We start from the raw sequence: 19,554 nt of genomic DNA on the forward strand, positions 1-19,554 counted from the left end.
TTTATTTTTTGAAAAAATAATAATAAAATTAATGTTTTAGATAATGAAAAAAAATGTAAAATGTTTTAATAAAAATATTTATTTAATATATTTGTTGATATAAATGTCAAGTTCATGTGCAATAATATATTTTTTTTTAAAAAATAATATGAACCTAAAAAGTGGGCACATTTAATCAAATAAAAATCAACTAGCTAGCTAAAAAAAATTATTACATACATAAGCTGACAATAGTGTGTGTGTGTGTGTGTGTGTTGTGTGTAGTGTGTGTGTGTGTGTGTGTGTGTGATCAGGTTATTATCTCAAGTATAATAAATGCCAGGGTTGGAAAAATACATTTTTTTTAAAAATTTTTACATTGTATAATACAGTATTGGATGTATTCAACAAATTATAAAACTAATATATACACTATGTTAACAAAAAATTACTTAAAAATATTTAAGTAAAAAAATATAATTGCTAGAAAATGCATACAATTTATTTTTTATTATAATTTATTATTATTTCTAAGTTATCTAATAATTATTATAATTTAAAAATAAAAAAAAATGGAAATACAATATACAAAAAAAAAAATAAATAAATAATATTAAATCTATATTTATTATAAATTTATTATTATACTATGTGGCCATAAATTTATATTATTGTAACTCAAACTGGTCATGTATTATACAGTCAAATGGGTGTTTGTATTATACAAACATTTTTTGTGTCACTGCCAATACTGGTAAGTACTATTATAACAGGTGCTCTCTCTCTCTCTCTCTCTCTCTATATATATATATATATATATACATATTAATACTACTATAGCTAACACTAACTAACTAATAATAAGTCATATGATTAATCAATAATTATTAGATATCAATAAAAAAAAATTATATTTTATATGATATCATAGTAATTAAGTTTTTTTATTTTAATTGATTATAACCCTGTTTAGATATTCAATATAGTCATAGTATATAGTACTTATTGTATCATATGTCCTAATCATATATACCACATAGTTTATAATATCATATCATAATCAATGTTTGTTATTTTATGTTATTTTAAATTTTAATAACTAACCTAGACCTCCAGGTGCTATATTGATATATGCTTAATAAAAAAAAATAAAACAATATGATAAAATTTCTAAAGTAAGTTAATTAAATAAAAATGTACATAGTGCAATTTATTATTATTGCAATTATTTTATATATTAATTTGTCAACTGTCCTAATATAATATAAGTGTACTAATAATCGGTTATAAAAAAATGTGTGATTATTACAAGTGATTATTATTATTATTATTATTRTTATTACAAATAAATAGTATTATAAAWTTWTTTAATTATTATTAATAACCTTTAATATAAGTTAATTATTATTAGAAATATTGCATTAAAAAAATAAATAATAAAATAAAATAATTGAATTTCTTAGWAATTAATCAATAGATAACAATATTGTATCTAAAARTTAGATATATTTTTCAACAACAATTGAAAAGAAAAATAAATGTATAAATACTTAGCGTATTAGTTGAAAATTAATTAGTAGTTWAAAAAAAACTAATACAAAATGAAAACTATATTGATTTTATCGGTTTGCTATTTGGCTGCTGCCAGTGCTTTCCGTTTTGATATCCCGGAGCTGCCGGTCAATGCCAATGGTACGAGTTGGGCATTTTTGGCTGCCGGTGGTAACGGTTTCTCTCTAGACTGGGCTATCCAGGTATGCAAAAAAAAAAATTAGCATGCTAAATATAAACTTTAAAAAAATTTTAAATTAATTTTAATTAATTTTAATTAATTTTATAATTTGTAGGCCGATGTCTACCATGCCTTTCAAATATTCAAAGCCCGTGGCGTACCCGAGGAAAACATAATTGTCATGCATTTGGACAATCAGGCCACGAAAAAATCTAACCCTAAACCGGGCACAGTTATCAATGTCCCGGGTGGTCCCGATGTCTATCATGGTGTACCCAAACACTATACCGGTCAGGAAGTTACTGCCAAAGTAAGTGTTTGTTTGTTTTTTTGTTTCAACACATTGTTAATAAATAAATTAATAAATAAATTAATAAATAAATAATAATAAATTAGGAAATTTTTTTTAAATACCTCTAGTAATAGTACAATAACTAGTTATTTAAAATAATTATATAATTTAATTTAATATAAATACATTTGTTTATTTATATAATAATTATAATGTTTTTAGAATTATTCAGGATACTTTTTTTTATTATTATTATAAAAAATATCTATTGTTATAATTAGTTTTATTATTTAAATTATTTATAAATTATTAAAAAAATATATTTATTTTTATTTTACCTTGGTATGTCATAGAACTTTTTAGCTGTACTACGTGGCGATGAAACCCTAAAACAGCAGRGTAAAAAAGTATTGGAATCGGGACCCAATGATAATGTATTTGTCTATTTTATGGACCATGGTGGCCATCAGTTGGTTGCCTTTCCACATGGCGGCTATATGTATGCCAAAGATTTGATTGCCACACTCAAGGCTATGCATACCGAWAAAAAATTCAATAAATTGGTATTTTATTTGGAAGCCTGCGAATCGGGATCCATGTTCAATACACTACTACCCCAAGATATCAACGTRTATGCCGTCACCTCATCCCAACCCACCCAAAACAGCTGGGCCTGGGGTTACGATAAAACCTATAAAGAATATACCGGTTAGTATATACTAATTATATACTATATATATATATATAAAAATTAATTTAAATATAACCAAATAAATAAGTTTATAATAAATTATAATTAGTTAATTAGTTAACATAAAAAACAAACAAACAAATATAATAATTTTATTTAAAAATTATTATTAAGTTATTTTTTTATTAAAAATAATAATAATATTTTATAATATTTATAGTAAATTAAATTAAATAATTTATAATTAAAAGTATAGTTAGATAGTAAATAGATTTATTATTACTAAATTTTTTATTAATTAATTAATTTTTTTTAGAAAAATCTAATATTTTCTAATATTAATAGTAAATTATATTAAATAATCTATAGTTAAAGTATAATAAGATAGTAAATAGATTTATTATTATTAAATTTTTTCATATTTATTAGTTAGTTATTGAAAAAATAATTAATTAATTTAATAAATACTAATTAATTACTAATTAATTATTAATTTTTCTGTTATATTATCCAATAAATAGCCGGTTATTTTGCCTCACAATGGCTTAAAAATACTGAATCAAAGAAAACCGAGTCATTGGACGATCAGTTTACTTATATTAAGACCGAAACAGCTAAAGACTACTCTGACCCGCAATCTGGCCAGAAATGGCATCAAAATGCCGAACAATACGGCGATCTGACCGTTGCTAAGGCCGATATTGGCCAGTATGAGGGACCCAAAGAGTTCAAGTCGGCTGTTAACAGTGATGAGCACCAGGAGATTGTCAGCTTCCGTGACGTACCGGTAGCTATGGCTCAGAAAGCTATTGTCCAATCCGTGACCAATGAAGACAAACTCCAAGCTGTCGAACAATTGGAACAGATTCTGATCGGTCGTCAGTTGGTTGACAAACATTTTGAACAGTTAGCTACCGATTTGGAACAGTTGACTGGTCTGGACAGTCAACTATTGGTTAACCAACGCCAGGAGTTGCTCAGTGAAGGTTCGGGTGATTGTTATCAACAGTTTGTCGACACTTTCCACTCAAAGTGTTTCAATATTAACGAGGTTTGTGTGTTCATATATATATATATATATATACATAAAGTAAATATTTTTTAGATAATAATTGTTTTATTTTGTCTCTCAATACTATATATATATACAGAATCCATACGTTTTGGGCAAACTTAACGTATTTGTCAATATCTGTGAACACTTGACGGCCAGACAACAGRCCATTGCATTGAACCAATTGGTCGGTCAATGCGAGACCACTAATATTGTCGGCAAACCCGAGCATATCATCTAAAATAGTTAATAAAATAAATAACTAATTGTATATATACTGTATATTCATATATATATATTCAATATATATATTAATTAATATACTTTATAAAAACTGTAAAAAACATTGATTAACATCTGAAAAAATAAATTAATTTTAAAAATAMWATTTGATTAAAATCCATATTTTAAATAAATATTATTTTAATTTTGTAAAAATAAATTAAATATTTATATTTTTTAAAATAGWTAATAATTTTAWTAATGTTTTTTTGTAATTTAATAAATAATAATWAATAATTAAGATATTTTTTAGTTATTTTTTTTAAAARATCATTATATCAAAATTWTAAGTCAAATTTTTTTACTATATATATATATTAACTTAATWATTATTATAAAAATKAAAAATCAATGATAATATATAAAAAAATTATAGTTATTTTATTACTAATTTAAAATAAATCTAATTACTATTTATGTGTTTTAATTTAAGTTAAGATTTTAATTAATCTAAATAATATATTTATAATWATAACATCTAATAATATTATTAAAAAATTTTTAATGATATTTGTATATATTTTTWATTATTTATTTATAACTTAATTATTAAATAACATTTTTAAATATAAAATAATTGGTTGTATTTAATTAATTAATATCCCAATAATATCGGTTATAAAAAATCACATGTGTCTACTAACTAACTAAACTTAATAACTATTTTTTTTTAATTATTAGACTAACCTAGATGTGMTAGACCTCCAGGTGCTTAACTATACTGATTGMTWGTWTAGTTTGTTTAGCTAATTAAWTAGTTTGAAACAATTTATTATTATTATTATTATWATTATTGCAAATTTTCAATGTCWGTAAATGTAATAATAATAATAATATAATCGGTTAAWACTATTTTTTATTTTTAAATCAATAKATTATTACAATTATTAGCAAATAATTTTGTAAACTTAATAACCTTAATAATAATAATAATAATAATAATAATAAGTAGCTTGATAATTTTTYAATATAGAAATATTACATGAAAAATTAATACAATAATACAATAATAATATTGAATTTCTTAGAAATTAKCGATAGATAACCAACAAAATGTATTTTATCTAAWAAAAAGTTTTTTAACATTTTTTTAAWWAAAGAAATTAAATAAATAATATATATTTTCTATTGTTTGTTGAAAATATATAAATACTCAGTGTATTAGTWRRAAATTAATTATTAGTTTWTTTTATTAAACAACWARTAAAACAAWAATGAAAACTATATTGATTTTATCGGTTTGCTATTTGGCTGCTGYTGCCAGTGCYTWCCGTTTTGATATCCCGGAGCTGCCGGTCAATGCCAATGGTACGAGTTGGGCATTTTTGGCTGCCGGTGGTAACGGTTTCTCATTGGACTGGGCTATCCAGGTATGTGCTCATAAAAAAAATTTTAGCATGCTAAAAATAAAACTTGAAAATTTAATTTTTGAAAATTTATTTTTATTTTTTGTTTTTTGTAGGCCGATGTCTACCATGCCTTTCAAGTGTTCAAAGCTCGTGGCGTACCCGAGGAAAACATAATTGTCATGCATTTGGACAATCAGGCAACGAAAAAATCCAACCCTAAACCGGGCACAGTTATCAATGTCCCGGGTGGTCCCGATGTCTATCATGGTGTACCCAAACACTATACCGGTCTGGAAGTTACTGCCAAAGTAAGCTAATACCCGGCCATAGGTGTTATAATTAATAATTAATTTTTTTAATTAGCTAACCCATAGTAGTACACATTTCTATTGCCATTAAAAATAGTATAATAATAATTTTATATTTAAAAAAAATTATATTTGAAAAATCTATCCATAAGTATTTTTTTAATTAATACTATCATATTTATTAATAGAATTAATATTATAATTAAAAACCAAAACTATTTATAGTTATATATTATTAATATTAAATATTTTATTGTACCTTGGTGATATATAAATAGAACTTTTTTTTTGGCTGTATTACTTTTATTTATAACTAAAAATATCTATTATTATATAATTATTTATTTATTTTTTCTAAAAAAAATATTCATTTCAATAACGTTGAACCTAATTTATAGAAAAATTACAAAAATACTTATTTAATTTTATTGTACCTTGGTGGTTTATCATAGAACTTTTTAGCTGTACTACGTGGTGATGAAACCTTAAAACAGCAGGGTAAAAAAGTATTGGAATCGGGACCCGAGGATAATGTATTTGTCTATTTTATGGACCATGGTGGCCATCAGTTGGTTGCCTTTCCACATGGCGGCTATATGTATGCCAAAGATTTGATTGCCACATTGAAGGCTATGCATACCGATCGGAAATACAATAAACTAGTATTTTATTTGGAAGCCTGCGAATCGGGATCCATGTTCAATACACTACTACCCCAGGATATCAACGTATATGCCGTCACCTCATCGACACCCACCCAATCCAGTTGGGCCTGGGGTTACGATAAAGTTTACAAAGAGTATACAGGTTAGTTAGTTAGTTTTTTTTAATTAAATATATATCGTAATTAATTAATTAATTAAAAATAACTTAATTAAATAATTATAATTAGTAATTTTTATTTAAAATTATTATTTATTATTATAGTTTTAATAATCATAATTGGTGTTAACAAAAACAAATTTAAAATTATAGTCAATTAATAATAATTATTATTATTATAATTATATACTTAAATTAGTTACTTAAATTTGAATTAAAAGTTAATATATTAATGTTTTAATTGTTACCGAAAAAWAAAATRTMCAAGTAAAATTAGATAGATAAAACAATTATGATATATTAATTATTAATATAAATTTAAAAATTAAAAAAATTATTATTATTATATCATTAGTTAGTTTAATAATTAAAAATTTACACAAAAAAAATAAAATATAATTAATACAATTGTTTTTTCWCTCWCTCTCTCTCTCTCTCTCTCTCTCTCTCTCTCTCCTATAACCTAATCACACAAATAGCCGGTTATTTTGCATCGCAATGGCTTAAAAATACTGAAGAAAAACAAACCGAATCACTGGACGACCAGTTCGAGTATATTAAGACCAAAACTGCCGAAGACTATCACGACCCGCAATCCGGCCAGAAATGGCATCAAAATGCCCAACACTACGGCGATCTGACCGTTGCTAAGCAGGATATTGGCCAGTATGAGGGACCCAAACAGTTCAAATCGGCGACTGTTAATACAGGCAATGATGATGAGCACCGGGAGGTGGAGCAGGAGATTGTCAGCTTACGTGATGTACCGGTAGCTATGGCTCAGAAAGCCGTTGTCCAATCCGTGACCAATGATGACAAACTCCAAGCCGTCGAACAATTGGAACAGATTCTGATCGGTCGTCAATTAGTTGACAAACATTTCGTAGAGTTTGCCACCGATTTGGAACAGTTGACTGGTCTGGACAGTCAACTATTGGTTAACCAACGCCAGGAGTTGTTGACTGAGGGTTCGGGTGATTGTTATCAACAATTTGTCGATACTTTTCACTCAAAGTGTTTCAATATTAACGAGGTTTGTGTTTCTCATATATAGAAAAAAAATTTTTTTATTGTTTTAATAATAATTGGTTTTATTTTGTGTCAATACCTATATATATAGAATCCATACGTTTTGGGCAAACTTAACGTATTTGTCAATATCTGTGAACACTTGACGGCCAGACAACAGGCCATTGCATTGAACCAATTGGTCGGTCAATGCGAGACCACTAATATTGTAGGCAAACCCGAGCATATCATCTAAAAAATTAAATAAATAAATAATTGTATATATACTGTATATTCATATATATTACTATATTTATATACATTGTTAATATACTGTAATGTTAAACATTAATTAACACCTAAATAAATAAATAAATAATTTAAAAAAAATATTTTGTTATATAATTTATAGAATTTTAATTTTTTATTCATTTAATATAATTATTATTATTTTTAATATAATTATTATTAATTTTACAAAATAGTTTAAATATAACTAATCGGCTTAGGATTTAATAACTAATAATTTAAATAAATTTATTGTTATTTTTTTATTATTATTAAATATTGGAAAAATAGTTTATATTAAACTAATTAATTAAATTTTTAACTATACATTACAAAAAAAATCAAAATTTATAAAAATTAAATATAACTAAATATTTTTTTTAACTAATAACTAAAATAATTGTCTATTAAATGCTTTAATACACTTATTTAAAACTATTTTTTTAATTATATATTTTGTAAAGTTTACATTTGTTTTTTTTATTTATAATTTTTGTTTTTTAAAAAAATAAATTTATTAACTTTTTTGAAATTGTTTGCTAAAAATTTTTTAGATTATACTGTAATTTATACAGTAACTATTAAAAAAATTATTAAAATTATAATTGTAAGTATTTTTTTAATAAAAAAATAAAAACTTAAAAATTATATATATATATATATATTATTTAATGATAACTTTAAACTATATATAAATCATGTGCTTATTTGCTAATAAGTTACTACTAATACAATACAGTAATAATAATAAATTAGACTTTTAGACTAACCTAGACCTCCAAGTGCTCCAGTCATATGATAGACTGATATTAATATATGATTTGATAATAAAAAAAAATAATATACTATAAGTTTAGGTTAAAAGTTAATTAACTAATAAAACATTGCAATATCTATATGTATTATTTCAATTATCAATATATATATATTGCAATATATAATACTATTGTCAGCTAATGTACTAATAATAATAATAATAATAATAATAATAATAATCGGTCAACACTTCAATATATATATATATATTAATTAATATATGCTTAATATTATTATTGCATAAAAAATATTAATAATAAATTTTTCTTACAAATTATATCTATATATCTATATATTAATAGATAACAACAAATATAAATATAAATACTTATTGAAAAAAAGTTAATTAAAAAATTACATTATAAAATATTTTTGTTTAAATAGAGTACTACTAAATAATAATACTAATAATAATAATGAAAATTATATTGATTTTGGTGGTTTGCTATTTGGCTGCTACCAGTGCCTACCGTTTTGATATCCCGGAGCTGCCGGTCAATGCCAATGGTACGAGTTGGGCATTTTTGGCTGCCGGTGGTAACGGTTTCTCATTGGACTGGTCTATCCAGGTATGCAAACAACAACAAAAATTAGCATGCTAAATAAACTTAAAAATTTTAAATTAATTTATTTTAAATTTTTTGTTTTTTGTAGGCCGATGTCTACCATGCCTTTCAAGTGTTCAAAGCTCGTGGCGTACCCGAGGAAAACATAATTGTCATGCATTTGGACAATCAGGCCAACAAAAAATCTAACCCTAAACCGGGCACAGTTATCAATGTCCCGGGTGGTCCCGATGTCTATCATGGTGTACCCAAACACTATACTGGACTGGAAGTTACTGCCAAAGTAAGTGTTTGTTTGAAATTGTTTTTTATTTTTATTTTTTGTGTGTATATGTATTTAAACTGTTATATATATATATATATATATATATATATATATTGTTGTTGTTGTTGTTAGGAAACTATACCTATTTGTTTACATACATATCCTACTAGTTTATAAAACTAGTACTAATTAATACATTTAAAAACTAATAATAAAATATGAAAATAGTATTATAAAATAAAAATAGTATTATATAATAAAAATAGTATTATAAAATAAAAATAGTATTATAAAATAAAAATAGTATTACAAAATAAAAATAATATTATAAAATACAAATAGTATTATAAAATAAAAATAATATTATAAAATACAAATAGTATTATAAAATAAAAATAATATTATAAAATAAAAATAGTATTATAAAATACAAATAGTATTATAAAATAAAAAAACTTTAAATATTTTTTATACATACTGTACTAATAATATTTACTTATAAATTTAAAAAACATATAATTGTTTTCAATTAATAATAATAATAATAATAATAATAATAATATATTAGTTTTATATAAAATTAATTAATACATAAATACAAGAAAAAAAACTTATTGCAAATAATTTTCTAATATATATATATATTAAATATTTTTTCACCCACCCATCCTACCCAATACTCACCCACTCACTCACCCAAATGGTATACCCAGAACTTTTTAGGTGTACTACGTGGCGATGAAACCTTAAAACAGCAGGGTAAAAAAGTATTGGAATCGGGACCCGAGGATAATGTATTTGTCTATTTTATGGACCATGGTGGCCATCAGTTGGTTGCCTTTCCACATGGCGGCTATATGTATGCCAAGGATCTCATTGCTACGTTCAAGGAAATGTATGCAAACAAAAAATACCAGAAACTAGTATTTTATTTGGAAGCCTGCGAATCGGGATCCATGTTCAATACACTACTACCCGAGGATATCAATGTCTATGCYGTCACCTCATCGACACCCACCCAATCCAGTTGGGCCTGGGGTTACGATAAAGTTTACAAAGAGTATACAGGTTAGTTAGTTAGTTTTTTTTTTGTGTAAATTAATTACTTAATAATTTTTTTAATTGTTCAACTATTATAAATATAATTATATAGTTTTAGTAATTAAGTAATTTGTGTATACAAAAAAAATATATAGTCAATTAATATACATTATAATAATAATAATCTATAATTAGTTATAGTTAGTTATAATTAGAGTATACCGGTTAGTTTTTATAATTTAAAAAAAATAAATATTATTATTAATTATTATTTGTTATTTAAAAAATGTTTGCTACAAAACAACAACAACAATAATTAGTTAATAATAATTAGCTAATTAAATATTAGTATTTAAACAACTAATAATTAAATAAAATTAACAACAACAACAACAAACCAATATATAAATTATTAAAAATTATACCGGTTACTTTTACCAAAATAAAATTTCTAACATTATAAATCAATAATTTATTTATATATGAGGTTCTCTCTCTCTCTCTCTCTCTCTCTCTCTCTAATTAATTACCTAATCAACAAATAGCCGGTTATTTTGCTGCCACTTGGCTTAGAAATACTGAACAAAAACAAACCGAATCACTGGATGAACAGTTCAAATATATTGAGACCGAAACAGCTAAAGACTACTCTGACCCGCAATCTGGCCAGAAATGGCATCAAAATGCCCAACACTACGGCGATCTGACCGTTGCTAAGCAGGATATTGGCCAGTATGAGGGACCCAAACAGTTCAAGAGTGAAGTCAATACTGGCAGTGATGAGCACCAGGAGATTGTCAGCTTCCGTGACGTACCGGTAGCTATGGCTCAGAAAGCTATTGTCCAATCCGTGACCAATGAAGACAAACTACAAGCTGTCGAACAATTGGAACAGATTCTGATCGGTCGTCAATTGATTGACAAACATTTTCAAGAGTTTGCCACCGATTTGGAACAGTTGACTGGTCTGGACAGTCAACTATTGGTTAACCAGCGCCAGGAGTTGTTGACCGAAGGTTCGGGTGATTGTTATCAACAGTTTGTCGATACTTTTCACTCAAAATGTTTCAATATTAACGAGGTTTGTGTTTCTCATATATATATATAAAGTAAATATTTTTTAGATAATAATTGTTTTATTTTTTTTTGTGTCAATACCTATATATACAGAATCCATACGTTTTGGGCAAACTTAACGTATTTGTCAATATCTGTGAACACTTGACGGCCAGACAACTGGCCATTGCATTGCACCAATTGGTCGGTCAATGCGAGACCACTAATACTATTGTCGGCAAACCCGAGCATATCATCTAAAAATAGTTAATATCGATAAATAAATAACTAATTGTATATATACTGTATATTCATATATAGATATTAATATATTTATATACATAGTTAATATACTGTAATATTAAACATTAATTAACACCTAAATAAATAAATAAATAAATTTGTTAAAAAATATTTTGTTATATAATTTATATTGAATTATAATTTTTTATTTATTTAATATAATTATTATTTATTTTACAAAATAGTTTAAATATAACTAACCGGCTTAGGATTTAACTAATAACTTAAATATATTTATAGTTATTTTATATTATTATTATTAATTATTGAAAATATAGTTTATATTTTGTTAATTTGTAAAAAATTAATTAATAAAATTAAAAAAAATACATAGCATAACATTTCATAAAAATTAAAAATTATATATAATTAACTATTTTTTTAAAAATAATAACTAAAATAATCGTCTATTAAATGCTTTTAATACACTTATTTAAAACTATTATTTTAAATATATATATATTTTAGATAATATTTGTTTTTTTTAATCTATAATTTTGATTTTTTTTTTAAATTTAGTTTAATAACTTTTTGAAATTGTTTTCTAAAATTTTGTTTAATACATAAAACTTCTAAAAAATCTAATATAATAATAATATATATTTTTTTATAAAAATAAAAACTTAAAAATTATATATTAATTAATCATAACTTTAATAATTTAAAAAAAAATCATATGCCTATTTGCTAATACTACTAATACAATACAGTAATAATAATAAATAACTTTTAGACTAACCTAGACCTCCAAGTGCTCAGTCATATGATAGATATACTGATATTATTAATACATTTGATAATAAAAAAAGTTTAGGTTAAAAGTTAAGTAACTAATAAAACATTGCAATATCTACTGTATTATTTCAATTATCAATATATATACAGTATATATATTGCAATATATAATACTATTGTCAGCTAATGTACTAATAATAATAATAATAATCGGTCAACACTTCAATATATATATTAATTAATATGTGCTTAATATTATTGCATAAAAAAATAATAATAAATTTTTCTTACAAATTAAATATATATATATATATATATATATATATATATATATTAATAGATAACAACAAAAATAAATATAAATACTGATTGAAATAGTTAATTAAAAATTATATTATAAAGTTTTTTTTAAATAGAGTACTACTAAATAATAATAATAATAATAATGAAAATTATATTGATTATATCGGTTTGCTATTTGGCTGCTGCCAGTGCTTTCCGTTTTGATATCCCGGAGTTGCCGGTCAATGCCAATGGTACGAGTTGGGCATTTTTGGCTGCCGGTGGTAACGGTTTCTCACTGGACTGGTCTATCCAGGTATGCAAACAACAACAAAATTAGCATGCTAAATAAACTTAAAATTTTTAATTAATTTATTTTTAATTTGTTTTTGGTAGGCCGATGTCTACCATGCCTTTCAAGTGTTCAAAGCTCGTGGCGTACCCGAGGAAAACATAATTGTCATGCATTTGGACAATCAGGCCACGAAAAAATCTAACCCTAAACCGGGCACAGTTATCAATGTCCCGGGTGGTCCCGATGTCTATCATGGTGTACCCAAACACTATACTGGACTGGAAGTTACAGCCAAAGTAAGTTTGTTTTTAAAATCGTATTTTTATTTTTATTTAGTGTATATGTATTGATATGTAGATTGTTATACAATTTTTTGTTGTTAGGAAACTATACCTACATATATTTGCATACATATCCTACAAGTTTATAAAACTACTAATTAGTACATTTAAAAAAAATAATAAAATTAAAATAGTAATATAACATAAAAAAAATATACTAGTAAATAGTTTTAATATTTGATATTTATTGTATATACTGTATACTAATTATATAAACATTTACATAATTAAAAACATTTAATTATGTTTTCAATTAATTAAAATTAATAACTAATATATATATATATATATATATATATATATTATAGTTTTATTTAAATTAATATTCATAAAATCATTTTTTTGTTAAATTTTTACAAATAATTTTATCTAAATTTATAAAATATTTTTCACCCACCCATCCCACCCACCCACCCATCCCACCCACCCACCCATACAATGGTATACCCAGAACTTTTTAGGTGTATTACGTGGCGATGAAACACTAAAACAGCAGGGTAAAAAAGTATTGGAATCGGGACCCAACGATAATGTATTTGTCTATTTTATGGACCATGGTGGCCATCAGTTAGTTGCATTTCCACATGGCGGCTATATGTATGCCAAAGATTTGATTGCCACGTTCAAGGAAATGTATGCAAACAAAAAATACCAGAAACTAGTATTTTATTTGGAAGCCTGCGAATCGGGATCCATGTTCAATACACTACTACCCCAAGATATCAACGTATATGCCGTCACCTCATCTACACCCACCCAATCCAGTTGGGCCTGGGGTTACGATAAAGTTTACAAAGAGTATACAGGTTAGTTAGTTTTTTTAGTTAAATAAATAAAGTAATTAATTAATTAAAAATTAATTAATTAATATTTATATATATATATATATATACAGTATATATAATTATTATTTATTATTAGTTTTTAGTAATCATAAGTGGTGTATACAAAAAAGTAAATTAAAATTATAGTCATTTAATAATTATAAATCTATAATTAGTTATTTTAATTTAAATTCTGTTATATATATATAATTTAGTTAATAAATTAAAGTTGAAATAGTTATGAAAAAAAATTAAGTAAAATTAGATAGGTAAAATCTAACATATATTAATTATTAATATTTTTAAATTAAAAATCGTTAACCTAATTAATTTTAGTTATTATTATTATTATTATTATTATATGAGTAGTTTAATAATTAAAAATTACACAAAAATTTAAAAAAAAAACAATATTTAATTAATTCAATTGTTCTCTCTCTCTCTCTCTCTCTCTCTCTCTCTCTCTCTCTCTCTCTCTCTCTCTCTCTCTCTCTCTCTCTCTCTCTCTGTTATAACCTAACCACACAAATAGCTGGTTATTTTGCATCGCAATGGCTTAAAAATACTGAAGAAAAACAAACCGAATCACTGGACGACCAGTTCGAGTATATTAAGACCAAAACTGCCGAAGACTATCACGACCCGCAATCCGGCCAGAAATGGCATCAAAATGCCCAACACTACGGCGATCTGACCGTTGCTAAACAGGATATTGGACAGTATGAGGGACCCAAACAGTTCAAGAGTGAAGTTAATACAGACAGTGATGATGAGCACCGGGAGGTGGAGGAGATTGTCAGCTTACGTGATGTAACCGTAGCTATGGCTCAGAAAGCGATTGTCCAATCGTTGACAAATGAGGACAAACTCCAGGCCGTCGATCAATTAAAACAGATACTAACGGGTCGTCAATTGGTTGACAAACATTTTCTAGAGTTTGCCACCGATTTAGAACAGTTGACTGGTCTGGACAGTCAACTATTGGTTAATCAGCGCCAGGAGTTGTTGACTGAGGGTTCGGGTGATTGTTATCAACAGTTTGTCGATACTTTTCACTCAAAATGTTTCAATATTATTGAGGTTTGTGTTATTAATTACACTTATATTGTTATATAAATTATTATCAATTTTTTTGTGTCAATACCTATATATATATATATATACAGAATCCATACGTTTTGGGCAAACTTAACGTATTTGTCAATATCTGTGAACACTTGACGGCCAGACAACAGGCCATTGCATTGAACCAATTGGTCGGTCAATGCGAGACCACTAACACTATTGTCGGTAAACCCGAGCATATCATCTAAAATAAATAAATTTCAAAAAAAATTAATTAAAAAAAGTCACTAAACTATAATATAAAACTCATTTATAACTGTTTTAATTAATTAGTTACAGTTTTATTTTTGTAAATATTTTGACTTTTATAAAAAATAAAATAATAATAATAATAATAATAATAAATAAAACAACTGCATTTAACTGCATAAATAAATAATTAAAACTATTATTTTAAAATTAAATAAGCTACACGATATAAACTTATTAATATTTAATTAAAATTAGAAAAAAAATAAATATTGATTAATATTTAATTTAATTGTTTATAAATATATATATAACAATTTATTTTATCATAATTGATATGTAATTATAATTTTCTATATAGAAATTTATTTAATTAATTAATTATAAGGTATACACTGTATATATATAGTATTATATACTATAATAACAACAATAAAATATTTTAATTAAAAGTTTTTTATTTTTGAATTTATCTTATTGAATTAATTATAAAGTATATATATTCTATATAGTATTAATAATATTAATTTAATATATACTATAAAAATACTACTAATATATAATATATTATCAATTACATATGATTTTTTTTTAAAACAATAACAACAATCATTTTTTATTAAAAATTTATTTTTTTAGTAATCTTAATTAATTAATTAATTAATTGACAATTTTGCTATTAAGCCAATCAAGTTGATCGTATACATTAGCATAGCCAGATGCTATTTTAGTAGTATCCTGTAAACATTTAGGTGAACCAAACGATACAATACCGGCCAACTTCTGGTCGATGACAAACGGTCCGCCAGAATCACCCTATTTGGTTGGTTAGGGGGTGGGTGGGGGTAGAGGGCGGAGGGGGTTGTTATATATATAGGGTGTTAGGGGTTTAAATAATAATAAAATAAATTAATAAATTTTAAATGTTATAAAAATAGTATATATATATGTATATATTTTTAACTTAACAAATTAATTAATTAATTAATTATCTAAAGTTTGTTTTGTTTGTTTGTTTAATACACTAAAAATTAGTTGATTATTAAAATAATGATAATTATTATTATTTAATTAATTTTAATATCAAATATATAATCTTATAATCTAATATTAATTATTTTTTTTTTGTAAATTTTATATACATGTATAATACTATATATATTAAAAAAAATCAATTGTTTGCTAATTTTATATATATATATATACACTGTATTATATACACTATACTGTCTATACTGTCTATACATACAGTGTATACTATAATATTGTTATAATTAATTAATAGTTAAAAATTTTTAGATATTTAAAAAAAATTGAAAAATTTTGAAAAACTAATATTTTAGTCTTTAATAATAATAATAATAATAACTATGAAAATACTACATACATGACAACCCGATGATGCCGGAGCACCGGCACAAACAATACGTTCGGTAATTTTCTGGCCATATTCCGGATAAGTACTGTCCCATTGTTGTTGACATGTCTCCCTATCCACTACCCTGAACTCGGCATACTGTAGGTCAACCGGTGAACTACTGGTACCTCCGACTGTATTACCCCAGCCGGTCAACTGTGCCCTATCATCGCCCGATACAGGTGCCCGATCTATGAGTTGAATAGTTTGTACGCTATCCGCATTTGTTTGGATATCACCGTCCAATGTTAGTACAGCGTAATCGTAGTCGATAGCACTGGTATCCCAGTCGGGATGCATTACGATTTCAGTAACCAACTGGGTAACGGCCAGTTGGGTCCTATCCAAGCCACCGTATTTTACTTGCAATGTAGTCGGCTGGGCACTGGGGTAGGTTAAGGGGATAGAGGGTTATGTATTGTTAATTGAATATTATATTATAGTTTTTTTTATAATAAAAATTAAATAATATAATAGAAAATATATGATATAATTTAATAGTATTAATAATAATAATAATAATAATAAATTACTAGTAACTTATGTTTATTTGTTTAACTGTATAAAAAATACAATACAAATACATAGTTTTATTATTATAATTATGATTATTATTATTATTATTACTATTACTATTACTACTACTACTACTACTACTACTACTACTAATAATAATAATAATAATAATAATAATAATAATAGAATTATTAATTAAAATATTAAATTATTAATAAAAAAAAATTAAATTATTAAAATTATAATATTAGATTAAAATTAAGTAAATAATAATTATTTTTAATTACATACCCGTCAACACAATGGGCAGCCGTTACAACTGACCGCTTGCCGACCAGCGAACCGCCGCATATATGACTCCACCCGAACCAGCCCTTACTGACCAACGATATCTGCCAGGGTGCCTCACCTAACTTAGCTGGTCGTCCACCAACTATACGGCCACCACCACCAACACCACCACCAGCATTACGGCTGAACAATGGCGACAAACGGGAACAGTTGGCCAGATTAACGGCCACTACTACTACTACTAGTGCAGCACTAGTTAAAAATTTAAACATAATTTCAAGTTATGTTGTTTTTATTTATAATTATAAATAATTATTAACTAAATTAAAATAATAAATTAAAATAATTAACACATTAATTTTTAAGGTAGTTAAATATGTTTTTATGTTTTTTTTAATATTTTTTTTCTAATTTATATATATATAGATTTTTTTTATAGCATATATATATATATAATGTATGTGTTATTTAATTTTTAATTTTTTTGTTTGTGTAAAATAGATAATATTTTTGTTTTTTATTGTTGGCTATAAACTTTTTTTAGGATATTTATGTTTTTTTTAATTTATATAAAATAATAATAATAATTAATGAATGTAATTTTTTTGATATATAATAATAATATTTATTAGTTGATAGTTTTATTATTATTATTATTATTATTATTATTATTATTATTAAATATTAAGTACAATATGCACTTTAGTATTATTATTATTATTAGTATTTGTTTGAAACATTTTATCTTTAAAAAAAATTATATAAAATAATATTTTTATAATTATATATTTGATTAAAAAATTACATTATATAGTTATAACATTATAGAAATTTTTTTAATTTTTTTTAAAAAACATTAAGTACTTTATCTTAATAATAGGTTTAATAACTTTTATTAGACAATAGTAATTATAGTTATAAATTAATTATAAAAATTGCATTTAAAAACTGTAAAAAATGTGTCACATATTTTATTTTTGTAAAATTTTTTATTTTAACTTTTAGTACTGATAAATTATTTTATTTTATTTTCTAAGAAAATTACAATAAAATAATTATAATAATCAGTAATATTCAGATTATATCTTATTTTAAAAAAAATATAATATAAATAATAACAATTTTTTTATAAAGTCTAATAATAATAATAATAATAAAATATTTGAATTACATATCTAACTAGGTTTAATTAAACTTAAAAAATTATTTATTTGAATTACATATACAGTTAACTATTATTGTTAATACAGTATATAGATATTATATAATATAATAATTCAAAAACATTTATACTTATGTAAGTTTATTTTATAATTAATTATTTAATTATTAAAAAAAAAATTATTGTTTTGTAAAAATATTTATATGCCGAAAATTAATATATAAATAAATATATATATATATATATATATATATATAGCCATTTATCTAGTTTATCTAATAAGTTATTCAATTAACTTTTTGAAATTATAATAATAATATTAATTATTTTAATTTTGTTAGAATAAAGCTATAATTATAAAATACTTAATAAAAAAAAATAATAATAATATTAAGTACTAGTCGATTAAAACTACAAACTACATAATTTAGATTATAAACTACTTATTATTTATTTAATAATTATTTATTAATTAAATAGTTACTGTTTTTAAAAAATTATTTTTTATGTGGTTATTTTTAATAT

General features: G+C 23.9%; 6 protein-coding genes across 6 annotated transcripts; 5 read left to right on the plus strand and 1 right to left on the minus strand.

The window, feature by feature from the left end:
• Positions 1 to 1,542: 1,542 nt before the first annotated feature.
• LOC128953313 (legumain-like) lies at positions 1,543 to 4,047 on the plus strand. The gene is made up of 5 exons (XM_054298799.1): positions 1,543 to 1,733; positions 1,827 to 2,021; positions 2,357 to 2,711; positions 3,216 to 3,745; positions 3,846 to 4,047. Exons 1-5 carry the CDS (start codon positions 1,581 to 1,583, stop codon positions 3,987 to 3,989), a joined length of 1,377 nt encoding a protein of 458 aa, XP_054154774.1. The 5' UTR covers positions 1,543 to 1,580; the 3' UTR covers positions 3,990 to 4,047.
• Positions 4,048 to 5,244: 1,197 nt separating this feature from the next.
• LOC128953359 (uncharacterized) lies at positions 5,245 to 7,226 on the plus strand. The gene is made up of 5 exons (XM_054298843.1): positions 5,245 to 5,400; positions 5,493 to 5,687; positions 6,140 to 6,494; positions 7,028 to 7,175; positions 7,220 to 7,226. Exons 1-5 carry the CDS (start codon positions 5,245 to 5,247, stop codon positions 7,224 to 7,226), a joined length of 861 nt encoding a protein of 286 aa, XP_054154818.1.
• Positions 7,227 to 7,250: 24 nt separating this feature from the next.
• On the plus strand, positions 7,251 to 7,816 carry LOC128953315 (uncharacterized). Its single transcript, XM_054298802.1, has 2 exons — positions 7,251 to 7,542; positions 7,630 to 7,816. Exons 1-2 carry the CDS (start codon positions 7,285 to 7,287, stop codon positions 7,771 to 7,773), a joined length of 402 nt encoding a protein of 133 aa, XP_054154777.1. The 5' UTR covers positions 7,251 to 7,284; the 3' UTR covers positions 7,774 to 7,816.
• A 1,221-nt stretch (positions 7,817 to 9,037) lies between these two features.
• Positions 9,038 to 11,864, plus strand: LOC128953314 (legumain-like). Its single transcript, XM_054298801.1, has 5 exons — positions 9,038 to 9,190; positions 9,276 to 9,470; positions 10,166 to 10,520; positions 11,039 to 11,574; positions 11,664 to 11,864. Exons 1-5 carry the CDS (start codon positions 9,038 to 9,040, stop codon positions 11,808 to 11,810), a joined length of 1,386 nt encoding a protein of 461 aa, XP_054154776.1. The 3' UTR covers positions 11,811 to 11,864.
• A 1,168-nt stretch (positions 11,865 to 13,032) lies between these two features.
• On the plus strand, positions 13,033 to 15,642 carry LOC128953360 (legumain-like). The gene is made up of 5 exons (XM_054298844.1): positions 13,033 to 13,185; positions 13,266 to 13,460; positions 13,957 to 14,311; positions 14,862 to 15,409; positions 15,496 to 15,642. The coding sequence occupies exons 1-5, from the start codon at positions 13,033 to 13,035 to the stop codon at positions 15,640 to 15,642; spliced, it is 1,398 nt and encodes a 465-aa protein (XP_054154819.1).
• Positions 15,643 to 16,303: 661 nt separating this feature from the next.
• LOC128953361 (trypsin beta-like) lies at positions 16,304 to 18,161 on the minus strand. Its single transcript, XM_054298845.1, has 3 exons — positions 17,868 to 18,161; positions 17,031 to 17,445; positions 16,304 to 16,459 (listed from the first exon to the last, which is right to left on the minus strand). The coding sequence occupies exons 1-3, from the start codon at positions 18,137 to 18,139 to the stop codon at positions 16,304 to 16,306; spliced, it is 843 nt and encodes a 280-aa protein (XP_054154820.1). The 5' UTR covers positions 18,140 to 18,161.
• Positions 18,162 to 19,554: the final 1,393 nt, after the last annotated feature.

This window comes from Oppia nitens, unplaced genomic scaffold, assembly GCF_028296485.1.
Source record: "Oppia nitens isolate AA-2021 unplaced genomic scaffold, nextdenovo-longstitch-racon4-pilon3 scaffold21_pilon_pilon_pilon, whole genome shotgun sequence".
NCBI lineage: Eukaryota > Metazoa > Arthropoda > Arachnida > Sarcoptiformes > Oppiidae > Oppia > Oppia nitens.